This window comes from Pristiophorus japonicus, chromosome 20 (assembly GCF_044704955.1).
Source record: "Pristiophorus japonicus isolate sPriJap1 chromosome 20, sPriJap1.hap1, whole genome shotgun sequence".
Lineage (NCBI taxonomy): Eukaryota > Metazoa > Chordata > Chondrichthyes > Pristiophoridae > Pristiophorus > Pristiophorus japonicus.
Window position 1 is genome coordinate 41,212,404 of NC_091996.1, and position 27,252 is coordinate 41,239,655.

A 27,252-nucleotide genomic window follows, 5' to 3' on the forward strand; every position below is an offset into this window, starting at 1 on the left:
GGGAAAGGAGATGGAGGGGGGGGAAAGGAGATGGAGGGGGGGAAAGGAGATGGAGGGGGGGGAAAGGAGATGGAGGGGGGGAAAGGAGATGGAGGGGGGGGGAAAGGAGATGGAGGGGGGGGAAAGGAGATGGAGGGGGGGGAAAGGAGATGGAGGGGGGGGAAAGGAGATGGAGGGGGGGAAAGGAGATGGAGGGGGGGGAAAGGAGATGGAGGGGGGGGAAAGGAGATGGAGGGGGGGGAAAGGGGATGGAGGGGGGGAAAGGAGATGGAGGGGGGGGAAAGGAGATGGAGGGGGGGGAAAGGGAGATGGAGGGGGGGGAAAGGAGATGGAGGGGGGGGAAAGGAGATGGAGGGGGGGGAAAGGAGATGGAGGGGGGGGAAAGGGGATGGAGGGGGGGAAAGGAGATGGAGGGGGGGGAAAGGAGATGGAGGGGGGGGAAAGGAGATGGAGGGGGGGGAAAGGAGATGGAGGGGGGGGAAAGGAGATGGAGGGGGGGAAAGGAGATGGAGGGGGGGAGAAAGGAGATGGAGGGGGGAGAAAGGAGATGGAGGGGGGAGAAAGGAGATGGAGGGGGGAGAAAGGAGATGGGAGGGGGAGAAAGGAGATGGAGGGGGGAGAAAGGAGATGGAGGGGGGAAAGGAGATGGAGGGGGGGAAAGGAGATGGAGGGGGGGAAAGGAGATGGAGGTGGGGGAAAGGAGATGGAGGGGGGGGAAAGGAGATGGAGGGGGGGGAAAGGAGATGGAGGGGGGGGGAAAGGAGATGGAGGGGGGAGGGAAAGGAGATGGAGGGGGGGGGAAAGGAGATGGAGGGGGGGAAAGGAGATGGAGGGGGGGAAAGGAGATGGAGGGGGGGGGAAGGAGATGGAGGGGGGGGGGAAGGAGGATGGAGGGGGGGGAAAGGAGATGGAGAGGGGGGAAAGGAGATGGAGGGGGGGGGAAAGGAGATGGAGGGGGGGGGAAAAGGAGATGGAGGGGGGGGAAAAGGAGATGGAGGGGGGAGAAAGGAGATGGAGGGGGGGGAAAGGAGATGGAGGGGGGTGAAAGGAGATGGAGGGGGGGGAAAGGAGAAGGGGGGTGGAAAAGGAGAAGGGGGGGGGAAAGGAGAAGGGGGAAGGAGGCTGAACGGGCCGGGCCCGAGACTTCGGGCAGGGCCCGTCCCCAGCACCAGATTTACAGGTAGGTGGCGTTGGGTCGGGTCGGGGGGAGCGCGGGTCGGGGGGGTGGTGGGAGGGAGGTCGGTTCGGTTCGGGGGGAGGGAGGGAGAGGGAGGTCAGGTTGGGGGGAGGGAGGTCCGGTTGGATCCAGTCCGGGGGGGGGGGGGGGGGGGAGCGGGAGTCGGGTCGGGGTCGGGTCGGGTCCGGAGGCGGGGGGGGAGCCGGAGTCGGGTCGGGTTCAGTCTGGGGGTGGGGGGGGGGGGGGGGGGGGGGGAAGCGGGAGCCGGGTCGGGTCCAGTCCGGGGGGTCGGGTCGGGTCGGGTCCGGGGGGGAAGCGGGAGTCGGGTCGGTGTCGGGTCCGGTCCAGAGGCGGGAAGCGGGAGTGGAGTTGGGTCGGGAGGAAGCAGGAGCTGGCCATGGGAGGAGCCTTATTCATGCAGCCCCAGTGAGGCCATTCGGCCAGGGCTAGGGGCTGCGTGCTTCGGCCCCTCCCACACAGTTTCGGGCGCCTGGAGCTACTGCACTTGCGCGCCCACTGTAGCGCATGTGCAGAGGTCCCGGCACTGTTTTCAGCGCAGGGACCTGGCTCCGCCCCCTACTGCTCCTGCTGCGCTGCGCCGAGGGCCAGAGGACCTGCAGGGAGCTGGAGAATCTGGAGGGTTTTTTTAGGCGCACTTTGTGGCGCGAAAAACGGGCGTCCAGGTCGGGACTGCGCCGTTCTAGGCGCGGCTCGAAACTTGGGCCCATTAAATGGTAGGCCACTTAATAGTGTAGATGAACAAAGGGACCTTGGAGTACTTGCTTGTGCTTGTCCACAGATCCCTGAAAGTAGCAGGCCAGGTGGATAAGGTGGTTATGAAGGCATACGGAATGCTTGCCTTTATTGACCGAGACATAGAATATAAGAGCAGGGAAGTTATGCTTAAATTGTATAATACTTTGGTTCGGCCACAGCTGGAGTATTGCGTGCAGTTCTGGTCGCCGTATTATAGGAAGGATGTGATTGCACTAGAGAGGTTGCAGAGGAGATTTACTCGGATGCTGCCTGGAATGGAGAATCTTAGTTATGAGGACAGATTGGATAGGCTAGGTTTGTTCTCATTGGAACAGAGGAAGTTGAGAGGAGACCTCATTTAGGTGTACAAAATATTGAGGGGCCTGGACATAGTGGATAGAAAGGGCCCATTTCCATTGGTGGAGGGGTCTATTATGAGGGGTATAGTTTTAAGGTGGTTGGTGGAAGGTTTAGAGGGGATTTGAGGGGGGCCTTCTTTACGCAGAGGGTTGTGGGGATCTGGAACTCGCTGCCTGGCAGAGTGGTGGATGCAGAAACCCTCACCACTTTTAAGAGATGGTTGGATGGGCACTTGAAGTGCCGTAACCTGCAGGGTTACGGACCTAGAGCTGGTAATTGGGATTAGACTGGATGACCTTTTTTTGGACAGCGCAGATATAATGGTAAGTACTGTAGGAAATCGAATAAGGCCAGGGGGATCTCCTGGACTAGTTTCGATCGCCTGGATGGGTCGGAGAGGAATTTTCCCAGATTTTTTCTCCCTAAATTGGCCTGGATTTTTATCTGGTTTTTGGCTCTCCCAGGAGATCACATGGCTTCGGTTGGGGTGGAGTGTAGAATGTTTCAGTATAAGGAGTGTCACAGCTGTGTGAGGCGGACTGGTTGGGCTGGGTGCTCTTTGCCTTTCCGTCATTGTTCATAGGCTTAGGGCTGCTGGCCAAGGGCCGTGGGGCTCTTTGTCGGCCGGCATGGACACGATGACCTCCTTCTGCACTGTAAATTTCTATGTTTCTATGTAACCAGTCTGCCATGTGGGACCTTATTAAAAGCTTTGCTAAAGTCCATGTACACTACATCGTACGCGCTACCCTCATCAACCCTCCTGGTTACCTCCTCGAAAAGTTCAATCAGGTTAGTCAAACACGATCTTCCCTTAACAAATCCATGCTAACTGTCCCTAATTAATCCTTGCATTTCTAAATGTAAATTTATCCTGTCCTTCAGGATTTTTTCCAATAATTTTCTGAGGTTAGGGCTGACAGGCCTGTAATTGCACAGCCTATCTATCCCTTTTTCCGTTCTTAAACAAAGGTACCACATTAGCAGTCCTCCAGCACCATGCCTGAATCCAAAGAGGACTGGAAAATAATGGTCAAGGCCTCTGCTATTTCCTCTTTTGCTTCGCTCAACAGCCTGGGATGCATTTCATCCTGCCTGGGGACTTATCCACTTTCAAATCTGCTAAATCCCTTAATGCCTCCTCTCTCACTATGTTTATTTCATCCAGAATTTCACACTCCTCTTCGATAGCAGTATCTGCATTGCCTCTTTCCTTTGAGAAAACAGACGCAAAGTATTCATTAAGAACTATAGCCACATCTTCCGCCTCCACACACAGATTACCCTCATGGTCTCTAATAGGCACTACCCTTTCTTTAGTTATTCTCTTGCTCTTAATATATTTATAGAACATCTTTGGGTTTTCCTTGATTTTACTCGCCAAGAATTTTTCATGCTCTCTCCTAGCATTCCTAATATCCTTTTTAATTTCACCTCTGAACTTTCTATATTCTTCCAGAGATTCTACAGTGTTTAGCTATCGGTATATGACATAAGCATCCCTTTTTTTCCTTTTTCCTCCCCTGTAAGTCCCTAGACATCCAGGGAGCTCTAGAATTGTTATTCCTACCCTTTTTCTTTAAGGGCACATGTTTGGCCCGAGCTCTCCAGATCTCCTCCTTAAATGCCTCCCACTGTTCCGACACTGATTTATCTTCCAGTCCACTGTGGCCAAATCACTTCTCAACTTAGCAAAGTTAGCTTTTCCCCAATTTGGGATTTTTATTCCTGGTCTATCCTTGTCCTTATCCATAACTACCTTGAATCTTACTGAATTATGGTCACTGGCACCCAAGTGCTCTCCCACTGATACGCCTTTCATCTGCCCAGCTTCATTCCCCAAAACTAAATCCAGAACCGCCCCCTCCCATGTTGGGCTTGTTAAATACTGACTAAAAAAGTTCTCTTGAATGCATTTTAGGAATTTCACACCCTCTATACCCTTAACACTATATTTGTCCCAATCAGTATTAGGATAGTTGAAATCCCCTATTATTACTGCCCTATGTTTTTTGGACTTCACAGAAATTTGCCTACATATTTGCTCTTTTATCTCCCTCCCACTGTTTGGGGGTCTATAATGCACGGCCAGCAGTGTGAGCGCCCCTTTTTTATTTTTCAGTTCAACCCATATGGACTCATTTAATGATTCTTCTAACATATCATCCCTCCTCACAGCTGTAATAGTTTCTTTAATCAATACTGTGACCCCTCTTTTTTACCCCCCTCTCTGTCCTGTCTAAAAATCCTGTAACCAGGAATATTGAGCTGCCAAACCTGTCCCTCTTTCAGCCATGTCTTTGTAATGGCTATAATGTCATACATCCATGTGTCTACATGTGCTCTCAGCTCATCTGCCTTGATTGCTATACTCCTTGCATTGAAATATTTTCCATTTAGCATAGGAAGACCTCCTTGATTACTACTTGTTTCCTCTGTCTTACAGATTCACTTTCTACATTCTTGCTTTCCAATTTCAGCTTTACTTCCTTCCTTAATAATTTGTTCTCAGGTTCCCATCCCCCTGTCAAGCTAGTTTAATCTCTCCCCAACAGCACTAGCAAAATTCCCTGCAAGGATATTGATCACGGCGCTGTGGAGGTGCAATCCATCTGGTTTGTACAGGTCCCATCTCCCCCAGAAGCTGTCCCAATGCCTCAGGAATTTAAAGCCCTCCCTCCTGCACCAGCTCTCCACTTTTGTGGACAATCTGCCCCTGATTTATGACCAGCAGAAGTAGAAGGCTGATCACAGATCCTTGACATCATTTGCCATCAATTTAAATCTCACTGAACCAAAGTCATAGATTGGAATAAAGCTAATTTTGAGGGGGATGAGAATTGAATTAGGGAAATAAACTGAAAAAAAATGACGGACAAAGAGATAGAACAGCAGTGGGAAATATTTAAAATGGTTATCAATAGAGCTCAGGACAAATATATTGCTTTAAAAAACAAGAACAAACGAGCCAATAATGAACCATGTGGATGAATAAAGAGATAAAGGTCAAACTGAAACTGAAAAAACAGGCATATACCAAGTACACAGACAATAAAGGAGAGGATGACAAAAGGGAATAAAGAGGTCGGAAAGAAGTCAAAAAACAATTAGGAAAGCAAAACGGAACTACAAAATTAAATTAATCGAGGAATATAAAAAGAAATAGTAAAGTATTCTACAGACACAACATCAAAAAGCGAATCAGGATAGGGATAAGAGCACGAACTGCTGCACATGATAAACTCACAGATAATGACAGTGAAATGGAAAAAATATTTAATAACTACTTTACCTCGGTATTTACCAGAGAGACTAACAAGGTGGGCAATACATTAGAAGAAATCAAAAAAGATATAAAAACATTTAAAATAGAAAAAGGGGTGATAATTGATAAACTAATCAAACTTAGAGAGGGTAAAAATTCTGGTCCGTATGGATTGTATCCGCACATTTTAAAACAAGTTCGGGACAAGATAGTCAAGACACTATTGCACATATATAACAATTCATTAGAAAAGGAAATATCTGTAGTATCAGAGGACTAACTAATGTGATTCCTATATTTAAAAAGGGAGATAGAACAAGTCCAGGAAACTATAGACTAATTAGCTTAACCTCAGTGTTAGGAATCTTTACTCAAAGACACAATAGAAAAATATCTAGAAACTGAAAATATAATAAAGAGTAATCAGCATGGATTGCAAAAGGGAAGATCATCCTTAACCAACCTTATTGAATTATTTGAAGTAGTAACAGAAAGAGTAGACAAGGGTACATAAGAACACAAGAAATAGGAGCAGGAGTAGGCCATTTGGCCCCTCGAGTCTGCTCCGCCATTCATTAAGATCATGGCTGATCTGATCATGGATTCAGTTCCACTTCCCTGGCTGCTCCCCATATCCCTTTATTCCCTTATTGCTCAAAAATCTGTCTATCTCTGCCTTAAATATATTCAATGACCCAGCTTCCACAGCTCTCTGGGGCAGAGAATTCCATAGATTTACAACCCTCTGGGAGAAGAAATTCCTCCTCATCTCAGTTTTAGTTTCCCCATGAGTGGAAATATCCTCTCTGCATCCACCTTGCCGAGCCCCCTCATTATCTTATATGTTTTGATAATGTCATCTCTCATTCTTCTGAACTCCAATGAGTATAGACCCAACCTACTCAACCTATCTTCACAAGTCAACCCCCTCATCTCCGGATCAACCTAGTGAATGCAGTTGATGTAATATATTTGGATTTCCAAAAGGTCTTCGATAAAGACTAAGGTCAGTGTATGTGGAGTCAGGGGGCAGGTAGCAGAATGGATAGCAAACTGGCTACAATGCAGAAAAGAGAGTAGAGTTTAAGGGTAGTTCAGACTGGCAAAAGATGGAAAGCGGAGTACCACAAGGATCTATGCTGGGATATGCTGTTGTTCACCATTTATATTAACGATTTGGACACGGGAAGTGGATGTATAATTTCTAAATTTGCGGATGACACTAAATTAGGGGGTGTAGTTAATACAAAGGAATGATACGACAAAATACAAGACTTTAATAAATTTGCAGAATGGGTGTTTGATTGGAAAATTAATTTCAATATAGATAGTCTGAGGTAGTACATTTTGGTAGGAAGTATAAGGCCACACACACCTCAGATAGGTTAGTACCAATGTTCCCTGTATGCTGCGCATTGTTTTGCGTCGCCCGTTTCATTTATTGCACGGTCCTTTTAAATTTCCAGGCATGCACAGTATTTACAATGGAGAAGTAGGTGAGCAGCCTGCATGGGACCTTTCCCATGCAGCTTAGAGGGAACATTGGTCAGTAAAGATCAAGAACTCACTGTGTGAAGGAGCTTTGCAGAGTAATCACATCCACTTGGTGGGGTGTTGAAGGTTCTAGTGCTTGGAGACAGCAGCTTCTAATGGGATGGGAGTGAATTCTGAAGGAGAGCAGTGCCTCTTTCACAAAACTGCAAGCTATCTTCCATTGGGTAATTGCTGTCACACTAGCAGCAATCACAAGTGATTATTTGTAAGTGTAAGCAACTCTGGCAAATGAATTTTAACATTGATAAGTGTGAGGGTATTACATTTTGGAAAGAAAAATAAGGAGATCAAATATTACTTGGAAAATAAGAATCAATAGGGTAGAGGAGCAGAGGGATTGTGGGGGGGGCGGGGGGGGTTGGTAAAGATACACAAATCACTAAAAATTGCGATGCAAGTTAATAAGGCCATAAAAAAAGCAAACCAATCACTAGGGTTCATTTGGAGCAACTGGCTTCAGCCAAGCAGCTGAAGGCCAACATAAAAAGCAGGCTTTAAAGTTTTAGAACATCACTAACAGAAACCGTGTTATTCCTGTTGGCAGAAACAACCCAATAAGATCAATTCCCACTGAATCTGAAGTGCATCCAAAACAGTATGTAATTATCCTTCCAGCCCAAATGTCTACCCTGTGCTAGAATGGTGAAATCTGAGGCTCCCCAGATATTGGGCCTTGGGCCTCATTATAATGGAGCAATATTAACAGCCCGCCAGTGAAAAATCGGGATGCTTAAGTAAGCGGGCCCAGGATCTGGATAGGTTGGGTGGGTGGGGGGAGGGGAAAGGGCCAAGGCAATAAGGGGCTGAGGGCTGGAGAACTAGGAATCACAGTGGGCTGTAGTAGATCGGGGGTCAGGAGTGGCTGTGATTGGGAGGGTGAGGATCAGGGTTGGGAGGTGCTCTCTAGGGCTAGTCTCCCAGAGTGTAGCCTGGAATGGTGTTCGCTGGGTAATCCAACCTTGGAGAGTATCTGATGCATTTCAAATGCAGCAGAAGTTAGATCAGGTTGTGTAAGAAAGTGGATGTCATCCCTGCATTCCCTTAAATCAGGCACTCCTGGATATGTTTGTGGGCTATGCCCATTGCCAAAATGTTCACCCCTTTTCAAGCACCCGAGTTCTGTAGGACATCCAAATCCTGGTCAGTGAAATTGGGTGTACAAATATTTTGGGCAACTATTTGAATAGTATCAATCTAATGCTCTGTGTGTCTGGGCTAAATCCATTTTCATATTTTATGCTATTGGTAAATTATTAATTAGCTGGTTGAGAGGTGTGAGAACACCATTGTTAGCAGTGTGCCCCGAGTAGCTATTTTCTGCATCTAGTACGATTGAACTTGTGCACACAAGACCAGGGAGGAAAAATTGGGAGCACTGCCATTTTGATTGGTGACTATTCAGTACAACCAAAAACAGCATAGTTCGCTCTCTCAGGAGAAGTGGAAAGTATTAACATTTTACAAGTCATAGCACTATTATTACTGTAAACATTCATAAAATAATTTGTTTCTGTACATTTATTTGAATATGAATTTTTCATTTGAAATTATTGAGGTTATACCAGAATATTAAGTCCCAGATCGGTCGGTCCTTGAGCCACAATGTATTCAATACCAGTTTCATACACATCCATTGGCCTCCTGTATTTAAAAACCGTGCCTGCAAGGTGGACGTTTCTTGGACCTTCTACTTTTAAATTGCCATTCACAAAGAAGTTTCCAGACTCATCAGCAATGGCTGCAAGGTAAATAAAAGCACAGATAAAACTCATTCTTCCTGCAGGATGTTATTAAAAGAGAGAGAGACTCGCAAACTTGGCAATGACAAGGCAGTGCTTGCTGCTGGAGCCTGAAACACTGTACCTGGGTGAACAAGGCCATTCTTTACAAGGGGCAGCTAACTTGTAAACGTAAGCTTGTAAAACAAACTGCTACCAGTGAAGATATAGGAAAGGGAGTTTTCAGTGGTACTGTTCACTATATTCTACTGAGGGGAGAGAAAGAACAATAATGATGGCTCTGATGTTCCCCTTAGGGGGTTCTCTCATATGGGAGATAATGAAACAAGTAAATCATCACGGGTTCCAATTCAGCATCTCTAAAGGTTTGATAATAATGGGATAGACTTTCTGTCAGCATTCTCTCACTGTAAATTTAGAAACAATCTTTGAAAAACAGCATAAATGGCTGCCCAGGGATTCTGCTGTAGTTACAGCCGGAGATCAGGAGAATGGCCATGGAAATTCCATCCTAGTATCTTTATATCTAGAGTGGTTGCAGCAGAGATCGTTGCATCTTTCAAGAGAAATTGGATAAATATTTGAAGCAGAGGATACAGGATTGTTCTAGCAAAGAGCCAGCATAGACACAATGGGCTAAATTGCCCCCTTCTGTGTTGTAAAATTCTATGATTCAATGATTCCTTATGTCAGTGTTTCTCTGTTTCCACACACTTAACAGTAGCCTCTTGAATGTAGGATATATACTGAAAAAACCTTAACATGTGGAGCAAAGAATACGTCACAAGGAACCATGAAATAATAGTTATATCTCTTTTATAGATCACTTCTGATCAGCCGTCCTCCATCGTGGGAATATAAATATTTCACAGTTCCCTGTAATAGCACCTTTTTTTATTAGAATACAGCATTTCCAAGCTAGAATCATAATATCAAAATATTGCATAAAAATAGCATTTTATATTCAATAATAAAATAAAATTACATTAATACATACTTACTATTCACTATTTACTAACAACACATTGAGTCAAGCAAATATACTATTACATGAGCCAGTGCTAACAGAGAACACAATAAAGGACAAGATTATAGATACCTCAGGTGCTCTTATACATACCCAAAACATCATCTGATTTCTTTCTTTCAATTATCTGGATATCTGTTGCACCAACTGGGATGTGTGTTATTAGGGAATAACCTAGGAAACAGTTTGATAAACTTTAATTTCAAAGTCCGTGCCAATCTACAAATAATCTACAGCACAGCATAAGCTCCAGGGCTAAGAGGATTAGCTGGCAACCCTGACCTTAAACCCTAGAAATGTTTGAGGGAAAAAAGAAAAACAGTACACAAAGGGGGTGAAATCTGGTCGCGCCTCTGTTGCGGCGTTAATCCAGGCGGAGCAGTGCGTTTAACGCCTTGAAAAAGTTTGCATCTCCTGCCCAGAAATTCGTTAGAATCGGTCGAAGAGCTGACAGGGGCGATCAATCAGCCGTCACACACCAGACGAGGGGGGGGGGGGGGAACGCTAATGAAAGTTTTGCAGACCCATTGCGTTTGCGCGGAACTTCGAATCAAATCCCAGGAAACGCCGACTCTTAAATGGATAGTAATGAACCCAGTAAAGTTTCCAAAATCACGTTTTCAATCTGTACGGTTATGTCTGTCTGCCGCTGCAAACTCGGGAGGCTCACACACCGTATTCCGTGTAAACGTTGCATTGACTGTGACCTCAGAGAGCAGTGCTTCCTCATCCCTTTAAGTAGCCACCAGTTAACGACTCTGCAAGCCTGTACCGACTGTTTTCCCAGACGTTGTTCTTGGCGGGTGCTCAATGAGGTAATGATCGGTCAGTAGCTAGGTGCTAATGGTTTGCGCCCCCGGTGAGCCTCTAATGAATTTTCCATCGTGGCGCTAAAAGCTGCGTGCCCGGTCGCTAAGCTCTAACGCTTGCATTAAAGCCCCCTCTGGCCGCTAACTGAGGCTATAAACTGAAAATCCAGTCCAAAGGCTTTGAAGGGGCTGAGAATACAATGGCAGGCACCTGATGGGCATCAGCCTCTTCCCCAGAAGATCAGGCATGGGGTCAGAGGCCTGCAGCTCACCCAATGTACTCTGCGTGCCAAAATGTGGGTGGATCGTAAATAGGGATCTGGAAGCTTGTGCATAAACTATACACAAAGCTCATTAATGCCCACAAAATTATTTAACCTAGTGGGCCTCCTCACAAACTGACTGAATGGGTGCTAAAGGGGAGGCCTTACTTCAAAAAAAAATTCCCTTTTGTGGTCTTGCATCCTTTCTGCCCCCTTCCCTTAACTCCCCTTCATCCTTTCTTCCTCTGCCCTGGACACCAAACCACTTTCCTTCCTACCACCACATCCCCTCCCAGGCAAATCTGCCAACACTCAACAACTTTTCATTGGTTGATGGTGCAGAAATTGTAACTGCCACTACTCCTTGGCACGACCAGCACATCATGAGCTACTCATTGGAACACCATAAAATGATACCAATCAGCAGACCTTGCATTATCAGCAAAGTCGTCTCATTCGTGTGCAGGTGCATGGAACATCAAAGAGACAATGGTTGCGAGGGTGCTGGGACCACAGATGACCCACAAACAATTTCTAAACTAGTTGAAAGAATAAATTGTGCTAGTGGAAATACAATGGCTAATTTTACAAGTTTGCTTTCTCAGCATGTAACTTTGCATTAGGGGAAGAGGCCCTTCAGCCCATCGTGTCTGTGTTGGCTCTTTGATAGAGCAATACAAAACTAATTCCACTGCTCTGCTCTCACCCCATAGCCCTATTTCAAACATTTATTACACTTTCCCTTATAAATGCAATGATGCCTCAACACACTCTCTGGCAAAGCAGTCGATGCTCAAACAACCCCCTGTGTAAAGACATTTCTCCTAAACCCTCTCCTCACTCGGTTAATGATAATTTTAAATTGATGACCCCCCCCACCCTCATCACTGACTCCCATAGTGTTTCCATACTCACGCTATCAAAACTTTTCATAATTTGAATAAGCTCTATTATATCCTTTCTTAGTCTTCTCTGTTCCAGTGGAAGTAGTTCCAGTACAAGAACATAAGAATTAGGAGCAGAAGTAGGCCATTTTGCCCCTCGAGCCTGCACCGCCATTCAACAAGATCATGGCTGATCTTCTAACTCAACTTTCAATCGATCTGTCTTGAATATACTTTGCTTCCACAGCCCTCTGGAGCACAAAATTTCAAAGATTCACCACCCTCTGAGTGAAGAAGGTTCTCCTCATCTCAGTCCTAAATGGCCAACCCCTTATTCTGAAACTGTGACTCTTTTTTCTAGACTCTCCAGCCAGAGGAAACATCCTTCCTGCATCTATCCAGTCAAGCCCTGTAAGAATTTTATATGTTTCAATTAGATCACCTCAAACCCGGCACCAAGCTCATGGTCTACAAAGCAGTGATGATACCCGCCCTCTTATATGGCTCAGAGACATGGACTATGTACAGCAGGCACCTCAAAACACTGGAGAAGTACCACCAATGCTGCCTCCGCAAGATCCTGCAAATCCATTGGCAGGATAGGCACACCAACATCAGTGTCCGTGCTCAGGCCAATATCCCCAGCATCGAAGCACTGACCTCGCACGATCAGCTCTGCTGGATGGGCCACATCGCCCGCATGCCTGGCATGAGACTCCCAAACCAAGCACTCTACTCGGAGCTCCGACATGGCAAGCGAGCCCCAGATGGGCAGAGGAAATGCTTCAAGAACACCCTCAAAGCCTCCTTGAAAAAATGTAACATCCTCACTGACACCTGGGAATCCCTGGCCCAAGACCACCCAAAGTGGAGGAAAAGCATCCGGGAGCACCTCGAGTCTCGTCGCCGAGAGCAAGCTGAAGCCAAGCGCAGTCAGCGGAAGGAGCATGCGACAAACCAGACGCCCCTCCGTTCCTCTGCCCCATCTGTGACAGAGACCTTAGGTCCCGCATTGGACTTTTCAGTCACCTGAGAACTCACTTTTAGAGTGGAAGCAAGTCTTCCTCGATTTCGAGGGAATGCCTAGCATGATGATGATCTACCAATTACAACCTCAAAACAGATTTGTCAAACATGATTTCCCTTTCATAAATCCATGTTGACTCTGCCCAATTCTATTATTATTTTCTAAGTGCCCTGTTACCATGTGCTTAATAATAGATTTTAACATTTTCTCTACTACTGATGTCAGGCTAACTGGTCTGTATTTCCCAGTTTTCTCTCTCCCTCCTTTCTTAAGGGGTTACATTAACTACCTTCCAATCTGCGGTAACCATTCTAGAATTTATGAAATTTTGGAAGATGACAACCAATACATCCACTATCTATCTCTATAGTCACCTCTTTCAAAACCCTAGGATGCAGGCCATCAAGTCTAGGGGATTTATCGGCTTCCAGTCCCATTAATTTCTCCAGTATGATTTTTTTTACTAATACTAATTTCTTTCAGTTCTTCATTCTCACCAGACGCTTGATTCTCCACTATTTCCAGGAGGTTTTTTGTGCCTTCTCCCGTGAAGACAGACACAAAGTATTTGTTTAATTTCACTGCCATTTCCTTATTCTCCATTATAATTTCTCCTGTCTCAGCCTGTAAGGGACCCACATTTACTTTCGCTAATCTTTTCCTTTTTGCACAGCTGTAAAAGCTTTTACCGTCTGTTTTTCTGTCTCTCGCTAGTTTACTCTCTTTCTATTTTCTCTTTCTTTATCAATTTCTTAGTCCTTCTTTGCTGAATTCTAAAATCCTTCGAATCCTCAGACTGCTCTTTTTGACAACATTATTGCCTCTTCCTTTGATCTAATACTATCTTTAACGTTTCTTGTTAGCCATGGTTGGATCTTTACGGTGGATTTTTGTGCCTTAAAGGAATGTATGTTTGTTGTAAATTATGTATTAATTCTTTAAATGCTAGCCATTGCTTGTCTATGGTCATACCTTTTAATGTAGTTTCCCAGCTACCTTAGCCAACTCTCCCTTCATAACTATGTGGTTTGTTTTGTTTAAAGTTAAGACCCTAGTTTCGGATTTAACTAAATCACTTTCAAGATCAACATAAAATTCTAACATATTATAGTCACTCTTCCCTAAAGGCCTCTTTACTGCAAGTCTATCTCAAGTCTTTCCTCATAACTATAATTTCTCATCCCTGGCATAATTCTGGTGAATCCACACTGTGGCCTAACCTATGTTTATATAAATTCATCATTACTTCTTTACTTTTGTACTCTATGCCCCTATTTATAAAAGGGAATTCTATTGGCCTTTTTATGGCTTTATCCAATTGCATTCACACTTTCATGGAATTATATATTTGAACCATTACGTCTCTGTTCAGCCACAGCCTTCAATGTCTTTCCAGTAAGTATACTCCATTAAATTGTATCTGTCACCTGTCTGCCCTTCACCCTGACCTGTCTATATTATTATATATTATATATATATCACACAAATAGCTGACCCAATGGTCGCCCCAACTCTTTCTTTCCTCTTTATTAACCAACTTTCTAACCATCCTAAATTTCCTCCTACACCATACACCTGAATATTTCCAACAAATCTCATGAGACAACTTATCAAACACCGTCTGAAATTTCACATACACGGTATTCTCTTTATCCATCCAGCTGCTTCTTCAAAGATCTCTACTAACCTTTTCAAATATAACTTGCTGTTAGCAAATTCATGCCGGCTGTATTTGATTAACTCATGCATTTCCACATGCTTAGTAACTTTATCTCAAATTATGCAATCTAAGAGCTTGCCCACAACTTTCGTTAAGACTAATCTGGCTATGGTTGCTTGATTTATTAATTCTCCCTTCTTGGATGAGGGTGTTACATCAGCTACTATCCAGCTCCACAGCACGATTTTAATATTTAAAGAGGATTGAAAAGTTGTTGGCCTGATGCTCTCTGACTTTTATCAACAGCATAAGGTGCAGCCATCATAGAAACATAGAAAATAGGTGCTGGAGTAGGCCATTCAGCCCTTCGAGCCTGCACCACCATTCAATATGATCATGGCTGATCATGCAACTTCAGTACCCCATTCCTGCTTTCTCACCATACCCCTTCATCCCTTTAGCCGTAAGGGCCACACCCAACTCCCTTTTGACTATATCTAACGAACTGGCCTCAACAACTTTTTGTGGTAGAGAATTCCACAGGTTCACAATTCTCTGAGTGAAGAAGTTTCTCCTCATCTCGGTCCTAAATGGCTTACCCCTTATCCTTAGACTGTGACCCCTGGTCTGGACTTCCCCAACATCGGGAACATTCTTCCTGCATCTAACCTGTCCAATCCCGTCAGAATTTTATATGTTTCTATGAGATCCCCTCTCATTTTTCTAAATTCCAGTGAATATAAGCCTAGTCGATTCAGTCTTTCTTCATATGTCAGTCCTGCCATCCCAGGAATCAGTCTGGTGAACCTTCGCTGCACTCCCTCAATAGCAAGAGTGTCCTTCCTCAGATTAGGAGACCAAAACTGAACACAATATTCCAGGTGAGGCCTCACCAAGGCCCTGTACAACTGCAGTAAGACCTCCCTGCTCCTATACTCAAATCCTCCCAACATGCCATTTGCCTTCTTCACCGCCTGCTGTACCTGCATGCTAACTTTCAATGACTGATGTACCATGACACCCAGTGCCATGTGTAGGCTTGAATTTTGCTCATGCTGAATGGTTGTTAGGCATTTGAGGGCACCTCCCATAGTTTCTATTGTGATAAACAATTATTCTCTGTCCCTTTTCTGTAATAACAGCAACTGTCTATATTGATCTGCCAGTTCGAGTGGTATAAACAAAAACATTAGCAAGTTTCAAAGTGAAACTGGACGTTATTACAGAACAGATAGAATACTAGTGAGATTAGCTTTGGTACATTGAATAGCCTAGCTTCAGATTTGATCTCCAGTATGTGCTGCATTAGCTGATCTCAGCTGAGACATATGGTAGAAACACTCAGTGCCCAGGCTATGGAGAGGAAAACCAGTTAGTTCCCATTACTGTTCACTATCCAGTGACCTCTTTTGAAAAATGCACAGGCGAGAACAAGATCTTTGATGCCTTTTGTGGTAGAATTCTGGTACGAACACACTGTCTGGATTCACACATGAAGAATGGTCACGTGCCCATGGCACTGTACCTCAGCAAGATTCAGCAGGAAGGGAGAAAAATGGAGGAACAATAATCAAATGACAGTTTTTACCAGCTGCACTGAACCAGTGAGGGTGGCAGCTCTATCGTGCATGCAGCATGAACTCCATGCAGTACAGACTTTCCCCGTGTGTCTCACAGCCGGCAGCTTTGCTACAGGTTGCTTTCAGCTATTTGAAAAAGCCCAACACAATAACAGACTATGTTCACCAGAGAAAAAAACATGTTCATATTTGCGTTCTTACCCAGATGCGATGCTCCTTTCCTGTAGTTGCCAGTAACTCGTATACAGCTGCTTCCATTGCCCTGGCAGATACCACATTTGTCTAGGGTATGGGTAGAAAAGAGCACCCCGTCACATCCGATGGGCTGCAGAATACAGAGAGCGTATGAAGAGAGAGTCAATAAGGTTGTCACATTATCAGAATTCTAAAATGTATCTATTCAAATTAGGTTCACAACCTCACAGCCGCCAGCTACACACACTCCTCGGTATTCCCCGTATTTACAAGATGTTCCATCCCGTGCTGGGACCATTAGCTGTCTCTGGCCGTCTACTGTAGTACACTGAAGATCACAAGGCTTGCTCGAAATGTGCACGTAATCATCTGCAAGAAATGAAAAAGAACCTGCATTTACATAGTGACTTATCATTACATCTCTCAGAAATATCCCAAAGCATCATCATCATCATAGGCAGTCCCTCGGAATCGAGGAAGACTTGCTTCCACTCTTAGAATGAGTCCTTAGGTGGCTGAACAGTCCAATACGAGAGCCACAGTCCCTGCCACAGGTGGGACAGACAGTTGTTGAGGATAAGAGAGGGTGGGACAGGTTTGCTGCACATTCTTTCCGCTGCCTGCGCTTGTTTTCTGCATGCACGCGGCGATGAGACTCGAGACACTCAGCACCCCTCCCCGGATGAGCTTCCTCCACTTAGGGCTGTCTTTGGTTAGGGACTCCCAGGTGTTGGTGGGTGTGGTGTATGTAGCACACAAATCACTGACTCCACACGGTCTGGTGTAAATCTAACTGCTGGGACCTTCGTCCTTTATTGTTCAGCTCTAGAGTGCCTCTGAGGTGTGGTGGTCAGCCTTATATAGTGCCTGTTCTTGGTACTTCCAGGTTCCCACACAGCGCCCTCTGTGGTGTGGCATAGTGCTTACATTACATTTAAGGTACCAGGACGATACACACATCATTACATAACATCACCTCCCCCCCCGCCCCACCCCCACCAGGACGCAGGACGATGATACATACATCAATACATAACATCACACTTGTCCAACGGAAGGCAGGTAGGCATAGACAGTGCGTTAGTATGGTACATGTTATCTGGTACATTAACTAGTTATTGACTGGTAACGGATCCCTGATTTCCTTGTTAGCCCTTATCATTAATTGTATTTCATATCCATTATTTTACACATAGTGGCCATTCAGCATTAAAAAATTAATTCTTGTTATAAATTCGCCATCTCACATTAACATAGCTCATTTTAGACTCGCTCTGCCTTACAGAAGTCCTTTGTGGGGACCACCTCTTGGTAAGGCCCTTTTAAGACTCACGGGTGCATTTCCGTTTTAAGGCGCCATCTTTGATGAAGGAGGATTCCACGAGGCTTCTCCTTGGGCGCTGCCATCTTTGATGCTCTGCTGCTCTGGACACGATGCCGCCACCATCTTGCTCTCCGCCGTTCCGGATGCCCTCCGCCGTTGCAGCCTCCGCTCCCCTCCGCTGCCACCTGACTTGCCGCCTCCCCCGCGGCGGCCTCCCCTGCAGCCGCCGTGGCTGCCAACCTCCAGCTGCTGCTGCCGCCCGACTCTCCCTCTGCGTGGGCCCCTCCGATCCGCCGGCCATCCTGGATCCCTCGCACCCAGCCCGCAGCGCCCCGCCGGCTCACCCACCCCCCCACTAGGCCCGCCTCTGCAGGGCTGCTTGCCTGTGGGGGCTGAGGCTGCAGGATCTCTGTGTGAGGTCCGGGCCTGGGGCTTGCTCTGCTTGCCTGTGGGTGGATTGAGGCTGCAGCTCCAGCTCGGTCGGCGCTGCTCTCTGGGGACCCGGGGCACGGCAGCACCCCGGGGAGCAGCATCCTGTGGAGTGGTGAAGTATTCCCAGCTCCCACGAACCGTCCCCATCCACCTCCGGCCGAGGAGCGCGGCCCATCGCCTGCAACGACCCACAAAGGTAAACCGTGCGACTCATCCCCGTGGGATACCTGCACCATCGCTCTGCCAAGAACAGGTATGAGTTCCCTGGTGTAGGTACGCAGCTTCGCCGTGACCGGGACCAGCTTGGGTCGTGCAGCTGGGTTAATCCACAGTTTATCAAAAGTTCTCCGACTCATCAACGATGGACCCGAGACCGTGTCCACTTCCATACTCACAGGGACTCCGTTGATTTTTACTTCCCTCATCACTGGGGGCGAATCGTCAGTACACGTGTACAGTCCAAACACCTCATCTTCTTCTACCTGCTCCTCGCTGAACAGTAGATCATCCCCCATCTCCTCAGCCACATGGTGAGTCCGATTTCTTTTACACATACGCTGAAGGTGGCCTTTCGTGTGGCAGGTATTGCACGTGTACTCCGTAAACCTGCACCGGTGAGCCCCATGGCTTCCTCCACAGCGCCAGCATGGTGCTGCTTGATTGGCCCCCCTCAGCGGACTCTGAGTTCCAGGACCCCGAGGTCCGTGCTCTCTGCCCCGGGCAGAGCCACGTTCTGCAGTTTTGTCCGTGGTGGGGCGCAATCCTGTGGACAGTGCCTGCCGGGTTCGAGACTGTGTGGATTATTTGCTTGGTGCTGCAAGTCGAGGTCATATATGCCTGGCTGATGGTGATGGCCTTTGTCAGAGTGACTGTGGGTTCCGTGGCTAGCAGCTTGTGAAGGAGGCCCTCGTGGCCAATCCCCATAACGAAAACGTCCCGCAAAGCCTCGTCAAGGTGTGCGCCAAAATCACACGGCGCCGTGAGTCTCCTGAGGTCCGCAGCATATTTGGTGATATCCTGGCTCTCAGGTCTGCAGTGATGGTAAAATTTGTGTCTGGCCGTGAGGATGCTCTCCTTCGGTTTCAACTGGTCACGAATGAGTTCAGTCAGCTCCTCGTATGACTTGTTCCTGGCGCTCCCGGGTGCCAGCAAATCCCTGACGAGACAGTAAACCTCATCTCCACAACTGGAGAGCAATATCGCCTTACGCTTATCTCTCACTGCGTCCGTGTCCTCTGTCAGGTCGTTTGCTGTGAAGTAGTACTCGAGCCTTTCCGTGAAGGCCTCCCAATCATTGCCCACGGTAAAATCCTTTAGCGAGCCCAGAGTAGCCATGGTTACGTAGAGTACGTCCGCTTCCTCGTTGCCAATGTGGTGTATGTAGCACACAAATCACTGACTCCACACGGTCTGGTGTTAATCTAACTGCTGTGACCTTCGGTCCTTTATTGTTCAGCTCCAGAGTGCCTCTCAGGTGTGGTGGTCAGCCTAATATAGTGCCTGTTCTAGGTACTGCCAGGTTTCCCACCACAGCGCCCTCTGTGGTGTGGCATAGTGCTTACATTACATTTAAGGTACCAGGATGATACACACATCATTACATAACAGTGGGGATGTTGCACTTTATCAGCAAGGCTTTGAGGGTATCCTTGTAACGTTTCCTCTGTCCACTTTTGGCTCATTTGCCATGAAGGAGTTCCGAGTAGAGCGCTTGCTTTGGGAGTCTCATGTCTGGCATGTGGACAATGTGGCCTGCCCAGCGGAGCTGATCAAGTGTGGTCAGTGCTTCAATGCTGGGGATGTTGGCCTAGTCGAGGACGCTAATGTTGGTGTGTCTGTCCTCCCAGGGGATCTATAGGATCTTGCGGAGGCATCGCTGGTGGTATTTCTCCAGCAACTTGAAGTGTCTACTCTACATGGTCCATGTCTCTGAGCCATACAGGAGGGCGAGTATTACTACAGCTCTGTAGACCATGAGCTTGGTGATAGATTTGAGGGCCTAGTCTTCGAACACTCTTTTCCTCAGCCGAAGGCTGCGCTGGTGCACTGGAGGCAGTGTTGAATCTCCTCCTCAATGTCTGCTTTTGTTGATAAGAGGCTCCCAAGGTATGGGAAATGGTCCACGTTGTCCAGGGCTGCACCGTGGATCTAGATGACTGAGGGGGGGGGGGGGGGGGGGGGGCAGTGCTGTGCAGCGAGGACAAGCTAGTGGAGGACCTTTGTCTTACGGATGTTTAGTGTAAGGCCCATGCTTTCGTACGCCTCAGTAAATACAATGACTATGACTTGGTGTTCAGCTTCTGTATATGCGCAGATGCAGGCGTAGTCTGCGTACTGTAGCTCGACGACAGAGGTTGGGGTGATCTTGGACCTGGCCTGGAGACGGCAAAGGTTGAACAGCAGCTTCCCACTGGTTCTGTAGTTTAGTTCCACTCCAGCGGGGAGCTTGTTGACTGTGAGGTGGAGCATAGCAGCGAGAAAGATTAAGAGGGTTGGGGCGATGATGCAGCCCTGTTTGACCCCGGTCCGAATGTGGATTGGGTCTGTAATGGATCTGTTGGTAAGGATCACGGCCTGCATGTCGTCATGGAGCAGGCGGAGGGTGTTGACGAACTTTTGGGAGCATCCGAAACAGAGCAGGACGCTCCATAGACCCTCGCGGTTGACAGTGTCAAAGGCTTTTGTAAGGTCGAAGAAGGCCACGTAAAAGAACATAAGAAATAGGAACAGGAGTAGGCCATACAGCCCCTCGAGCCTGCACCGCCATTCAATAAGATCATGGCTGATCTGATCATGGACTCAGCTCCACTTCCCTATCCGCTCCCCATAATCCCCTATTGTTTAAGAAACTGTCTATTTCTGTCTTAAATTTATTTAATGTCCCAGCTTCCACAGCTCTCTGAGGCAATGAATTCCACAGATTTACAACCCTCTGAGAGAAGAAATTTCTCCTCATCTCTGTCTTAAATGGGCGGCCCCTTATTCTAAGATCATGCCCTCTAGTTCTAGTCTCCCCTATCAGTGGAAACATCCTCTCTGCATCCACCTTGTCAAGCCCTCTCATAATCTTATACATTTCGATAAGATCACCTCTCATTCTTCTGAATTCCATTGAGTAGAGGCCCAACCTACTCAACCTTTCCTCATAAGTCAACTCCCTCATTTCCGGAATCAACCTAGTGAAGGGCTGGCGCTGCTCCCTGCGTTTTTCCTGCAGCTGTCACGCTGCAAAGATCATGTGCGTTGTGCCCCGTAGGGGATGAAATCCGCACCGTGACTCCGGGAGGAGCTCCTCGGCCACAGGGAGAAGACGGTTGAGGAGGACTCTAGCGACAATTTTCCCAGTGGCTGATAGCAGGGAGATTCCGCTGTAGTTGCCGCAGTCGGACTTGTCCCCTTTTTTAAAGATGGTCATGATCACTGCCTCTCTGAGATCTCCCGGCATGCTCTCCTCCCTCCAGATGAGAGAGGTCATGTATCCGTGCCAACAGCGCCTCTCCGCCATACTTTAGCGCCTCAGCAGGGATTCCATCTGCTCCCGTAGCCTTGTTGTTCTTGAGCTGTCTTATGGCTTTTCCTACCTCATGCAGCGTTGGGGTTTCACTGAGGTGGTGGCGGATCGCATGCTGCGGGATGGAGTCGAGAACACTCGAGTCAAAGACAGTGTCTCGATTGAGGAGATCTTCGAAGTGCTCCTTCCAGCGGGCCCTGACTGCCTCGGTGTCCTTGATGAGTGTTTCTCCGTTCTTGGCCAGCAGTGGGGTGGGGCCTTGGGAGTTTGGACTGTAGGTGGCCTCAGAAATATCCCAAAGCACTTCACATACAATGAATCACTATCCACAAACAGCAATGAGATGCATCAATAGTTAATCTGATTGGTGATGTTGGCTAAGTACTGGAAAGAGTCAGCAGCAGAGGCCACAATACTTAAACAGAGCGGGTCCGAGGACAGTGCGGACCTGGAGGGAGTGGGCAGCAGAGGCGGCAGTACAAATACGGAGAATTACAAAAGAACAGTATAAAAACAAGGAGTGATGTCACAGGACAGCAGGTAGGCGAGTATTAGCTTTTTATCCCCTCTCTCATTTAACTAGATCAACAATTAACAATAATAATCATTTGAACAAAAACTTTAATTAAGAGAGCAAGAGAAGCAGCCGGAGATAAAGGTAAGCACAACTTAAGACTCTTAGGGGCCAAAATTACCCTCCAGCCTACTGATTTCGAAGAGTTCTATCCGCCCCAATCTGGAGAAATTCAGGTATTTGTGTTCTTTTTTGTTGTGGGGTGGAAGTTGCCTCAACATCGGAAGTGCGGTTGTGTCGGAGTAGCCGCCACTAGCAGGGCGGAATTGGGGCGTGTCGGAGTAGCCGCCACTAGCAGGGCGGAATTGACACTGGGCCATCAGGATGGGTTTCAGCCGGGCTGGGCCAGTGTCCTGGCACCCAAGAGGGGGTGCCAGGCTGACTGTTGGTGGCCCAGCCAAATTCTCAGGCATAATTGTGTGGTCGGCTCAACCTGGCAGTCGGTCGACAATAAAAAATAAAATGGAGTCGCTGGTAGTGACACCTCCCGGTTAAGGACGGCCGTGCCGCCCAGCCACAGAACTGTTACTGACAGCAAAAGCTGTCAGTGGCACCGACCGGCAGCGCCGTAGTTCCTGCCGGGCAATTATCGAAAGGGGTAATTTCCCGTGGGGAAATTTCAGAAACGGGTCGCTGCTGCTGTCGGCTAGAGGAGCTCAAGTTCCAGGTTTCGGAGTTTGAGCAGCAGCAGGCGTCAATGCGGTGCATCCATGAGATCGAGAGCTACGTGGATAGCACGTTTCAAGAGGTGGTCACTCTGCAACACAAGAGTGTGCAGGCAGAGAGGGAATGTGTGACCGTCAGACAGACAAGGAAAACCAGGCAGGTAGTGCAGGAGTCCCCCCAGAGTGCATCTCACTCTCCAACCAGTATCCAATACTGAATACTGGTGAGAGAGATGGTTGTTCTGGAGAGTACAGACAGAGCCAAGTCTATGGCATCACAGGTGGCTCAGCTGTACAGGGTGGGAGGAAGAAGATCGGAAAGCAATAGTAAGAGATAAGAAATAGGAGCAGGAGTAGGCTATACGGCCCCTCGTGCCTGCTCCACCATTCAATAAGATCATGACTGATCATTGAGCTAGTGATAGGGTGTAAGGGGATAAAATACGGTCACTAAAGTGGATACTGAACGAAGTGAATTGATCTGACACATGGTCCAGATTGAAGGGCTTATCAGTATTAGGAGGTTCTGAGGAAATTGGGAGTTCCTCTACTTTATGGTAGGGATTGTAATTGTAAATTGACCGATTGTAGTAAAACTCGTTTATGATGGGTTTTAAAAAGGGGAAGCAGCAAAGCTTGCTACACAGCAAAGCTTGATGGTTAATGAACCATCCGTTGTATTAACCTTAATACAGACTGATTCAATACTGAATAACACATCCACCAAGGACAGGAGGAAGTCAACAGTCTATTGTAGCAACATCTGAAGGGATGTTTGGGGACATAGATAGCAAACCCTGGGAAACAAGGTTAATTCACATGTCATGAGGAACTGAGGCAAAGTTGGCACCACTGAATAACACATTCCGGAAGGGTGACATGTGATGAGAGATGGACAGGGAGGGGAAACCACTCAGAGCCAGTCTGATGTAACTTCGTTGATAGCAGTTGGCTAATCGGCGGTTTTGTAGGAGGGTCATACACCTCGGAAACTGTCGATGTAAAACCTTTGTTCTTAGGTTCATCTGTGAACCCTTCCCCTGCACGCTTGAATAAAAACCGGTTGAACCGCAGTTTCATCTGAGTGATTCCGTGTTCGTTATATGGGCAGGTGTCGGTTCTTTATATCAGGGAGTTTACCTTGAAGAAGAGAAGTCTTCTTTTTACCCCAACAAAGGGGATTTGATAGCTAGGGGAACGGACAGGCATTTCTGCAGCGCAGATGTGACTCCAGGATGGTATGTTGCCTCCCTGGCGCCAGGGTCAAGGATGTCAGTGAGCAGCTGCAGAATATTCTGAGGGGGGAGAGTTAACAGCCAGAGGTCGTGGTCCATATTGATACCAACAATACAGGTAGAACGAGGAATTAGATCCTTCAGGCAGATTTTAGGGAGCTAGGAAAGAGATTAAAAAGCAGGACCTCAAAATCTATGGATTATTCCCAATGCCATGAGCTAATGAGTATAGAAATAGGAGGATAGCGCAGTTAAATGTGTGGCTGGAAAGATGGTGCAGGAGGAAGGGCTTTAAGATTCCTGGAACATTGAGACTAGTTCAGGGGGAGGTGGGACCTATCGGGGCCGGATGGGTTGCACCTCAACAGAGCTTGGGCCAATATCCTCGTGGGGGTGGCTAGTGCTATTGGGAGGGTTTAAACTAATTTTGCACAGGGATAGGCACCAGGATGTAGGATTAGAAGGGAGAAACAAGGTGCACAAAGGATTGGGAGAGACAGATAGCACTAGAGTAAGAAATAGTAAAAGTATTAAGTGGGATCAGACTAGGAAAGAATAGAACAAGGTCTAAGATAGGTTTACAGTGCATGTGTGTAAACACATGCAGTGTGGTAAACAAGGTGTGATCTGCAGCCATAAATAACCACATGGAACTATGATGTTGTGGTGACAACAGAGACCTGGCTCTAAAAAAGGACATGATTGGGTATTAAATATTCCTGGATATAAGGTGTTCAGGAAAGATTTAGGGAACATTGATCATAGTATCACAAAGTTTAGATTAGCTATGGAAAAGGACAGCGAACAATCTAGAGTAAAAATACTTAATTGGAGTAAGGCCAATTTCAGTGGGTTGAGAACGGAGCTGGCCCGGGTAAATTGGAATCAAAGATTGGCAGGCAAAACTGTAATCGAACAATGGTCTTCCTTCAAAGAGGAGGTGGTTCGGGTACTGTCGAGGTACATTCGCACGAGGAGGAAAGGTAGGGCAATCAAAGTCAGAGCTCCACGGATGACGAGACAGAAAGATGAAGCAGAAAAAAGCATGCAAGACAGATGTCAGGTTGAGAATACAAGCGAGAATCAGGCTGAATATAGAAAGTTCAGAGGGGAAAAAGAAAATAAGAGGCAAAGAGTATGAGAATAGATTAGCAGCTAACATAAAAGGAAATTTAAAAGTCTTCTATAGGCATATAAATAGTAAACTGGTAGTAAGAGGAGGGATGAGGCCGATTAGGGATGAAACAGGAGACCCACGTATGAAGGCAGAGGGAATGGCTGTGGTACTAAATTAGTACTTTGCATCTGACTTCACTAAGGAAGATGCTGCTGAGCTGCCAAAGTCATAGTGAAAGAGGTAGTGGAGATACTGGTTGGGATAAAAATTGAAAAACTAAAAAGGCTGGCTGTACTTAAAGAAGACAAGTCCCCAGGACTGGATGAGATGCAGCCTAGGATGCTCAGGGAAGTAAAGGTGGAAATTGCAGATGGATTGGCCATAATCTTCCAATCCTCGTTGGATACGGGGCTGGTGCCAGAGGACAGGAAAGTTGCAAATGTTACACACTTCTTCAAAAAAGGGTGTAAAGATAAATCCAGCAACTATAGGCCAGTCAGTTTAACCTCGGTATTGGGGAAGCTTTTAGAAACAATAATCAGGGACAAAATTAAATAGTCACTTGGACTATTGTGAAGGAAAGCCAGCACGGATTTGTTAAAGGCAACTAGTGTTTAACCAACTTGATCGAGTTTTTTGATGAGGTAATAGAGGATTGATGAGGACAATGCGGTTGACGGTGTACATGGACTTCCAAAAGGCGTTTGCTGGCAAGCCTATTATGTGGCACTTTATCAATGTTGACGCCCATGAGATAAAAGGGACCGTGGCAGTATGGATCCAAAATTGGCTAAGCGATAGGACACAGTGGTGAACGGTTGTTTTTCCAGGCTGGAGAAAGGTACACAGTGGTGTTCTCCAGACGTCAGTACAAGGACCACTGGTTTTCTTGATATATATATATGATTTGGATGTAGGTGTACAGGGCACAACTTCAAAATTTGAAGACACAAAACTTGGTAGTAGTGAACAGTGAGGAGGATAATGATAGACTTCAAGAGGACATACACAGGCTGGTGGAATAGGCGGACACGTGGCAGATGAAACTGAATGCAGAAAAGTGTGAAGTGATACATTTTGGTACAGGTACAGCATTGAAAATCCGGAGTTCCAGCATCCAAACTGTTCCGAAATCCAGACACTGGGACAACCCGTGGCCGGGTCGTCCAGAATCCGGAAAATGTTCTGGAATCCGGACCCGCCGCCGCCTCCCCCGCTCAGCTGCTGGACTCCCCCGCCTCGGGCCACCCCCTCCTCCCCCTCGCCCAGATTCGGGATGTCAGAAAGACATTTTGAAGTCCAGAAATACACAGAAGCCGGAATGGCCTTGGTCCCGAAGTTTCCAACGCTGTTCCTGTAGCAAGAATGAAGAGAGGAAATATAAACTAAAGGGTACATCCTAAAGGGGGTGCATGAACAGAAAGACCGGGGGTGGGGGGGCGGGTTTGTGTATGAATTGTTGAAGGTGACAGGGCAGGTTGAGAAAGCAGTTAAAAAAAGCTTACCGGATCCTGGGCTTCATGAATAAAAGGTATGGAGTACAAAAGAGTAGAAAGTATGATCAACCTGCATAAAATACTAGTTTGGCCTCAACTGGAGCATTGTGTCTAATTCTGGGCACCGCACTTTAGGAAGGATGTGAAGGTCTTCAGAGAGGGTTCAGAAAAGATTTACAAGAATGATTCCAGGGATGAGGGACTTGTTACTTGGATAGACTGTAGAAACTGGGGTTGTTCTCCTTAGAGCAAAGAAGATTGAGAGGAGATTTCATAGAGGTGTTCAAAATCATGAGGGGTGTGGACAGAGTATATAGAAACTGTTCCCATTGGCAGAAGAGTCAAGAACCAGATTTAAGGTGATTGGCAAAAGAACCAAAGGCGACACAAGAAAAAAAACTTTATTTACTCAGCGAGTGGCAAAGATCTGGAATGCGCTGCCTGAAAGGTTGGTGGAGGTAGATTCAATCACGGCTTTCAAGAGGGAGTTGGATAAGAACCTGAAAGAAAAAAATTTGCAGAGCTACGGGGGAAAGGGACAAGCTGAGGTGATCTTAGAGAACCGGCACGGGATCGACAGGTCAAATGGCTTTCTTCCGTGT

At 46.8% G+C, this 27,252-nt stretch overlaps 2 protein-coding genes across 2 annotated transcripts in view; one reads left to right on the forward strand and one right to left on the reverse strand.

Annotated features, from left to right (window-relative positions):
• Positions 1-27,252, reverse strand: part of LOC139232500 (ADAMTS-like protein 2) — a 126,403-nt gene that overhangs the window by 58,245 nt on the left and 40,906 nt on the right. Inside the window, exons 6-9 of the mRNA XM_070862809.1 lie at positions 16,520-16,665; positions 16,303-16,426; positions 9,972-10,052; positions 8,675-8,850 (exon numbers count right to left, since the gene is read on the reverse strand). Of these exons, the coding sequence (XP_070718910.1) occupies positions 8,675-8,850; positions 9,972-10,052; positions 16,303-16,426; positions 16,520-16,665 (527 nt within the window). The remainder of the gene's footprint in view (positions 1-8,674; positions 8,851-9,971; positions 10,053-16,302; positions 16,427-16,519; positions 16,666-27,252) is intronic.
• LOC139232498 (protein myomaker-like) overlaps positions 1-27,252 on the forward strand; it is a 179,625-nt gene that overhangs the window by 10,509 nt on the left and 141,864 nt on the right. The gene's annotated exons all lie outside the window — the stretch shown is intronic.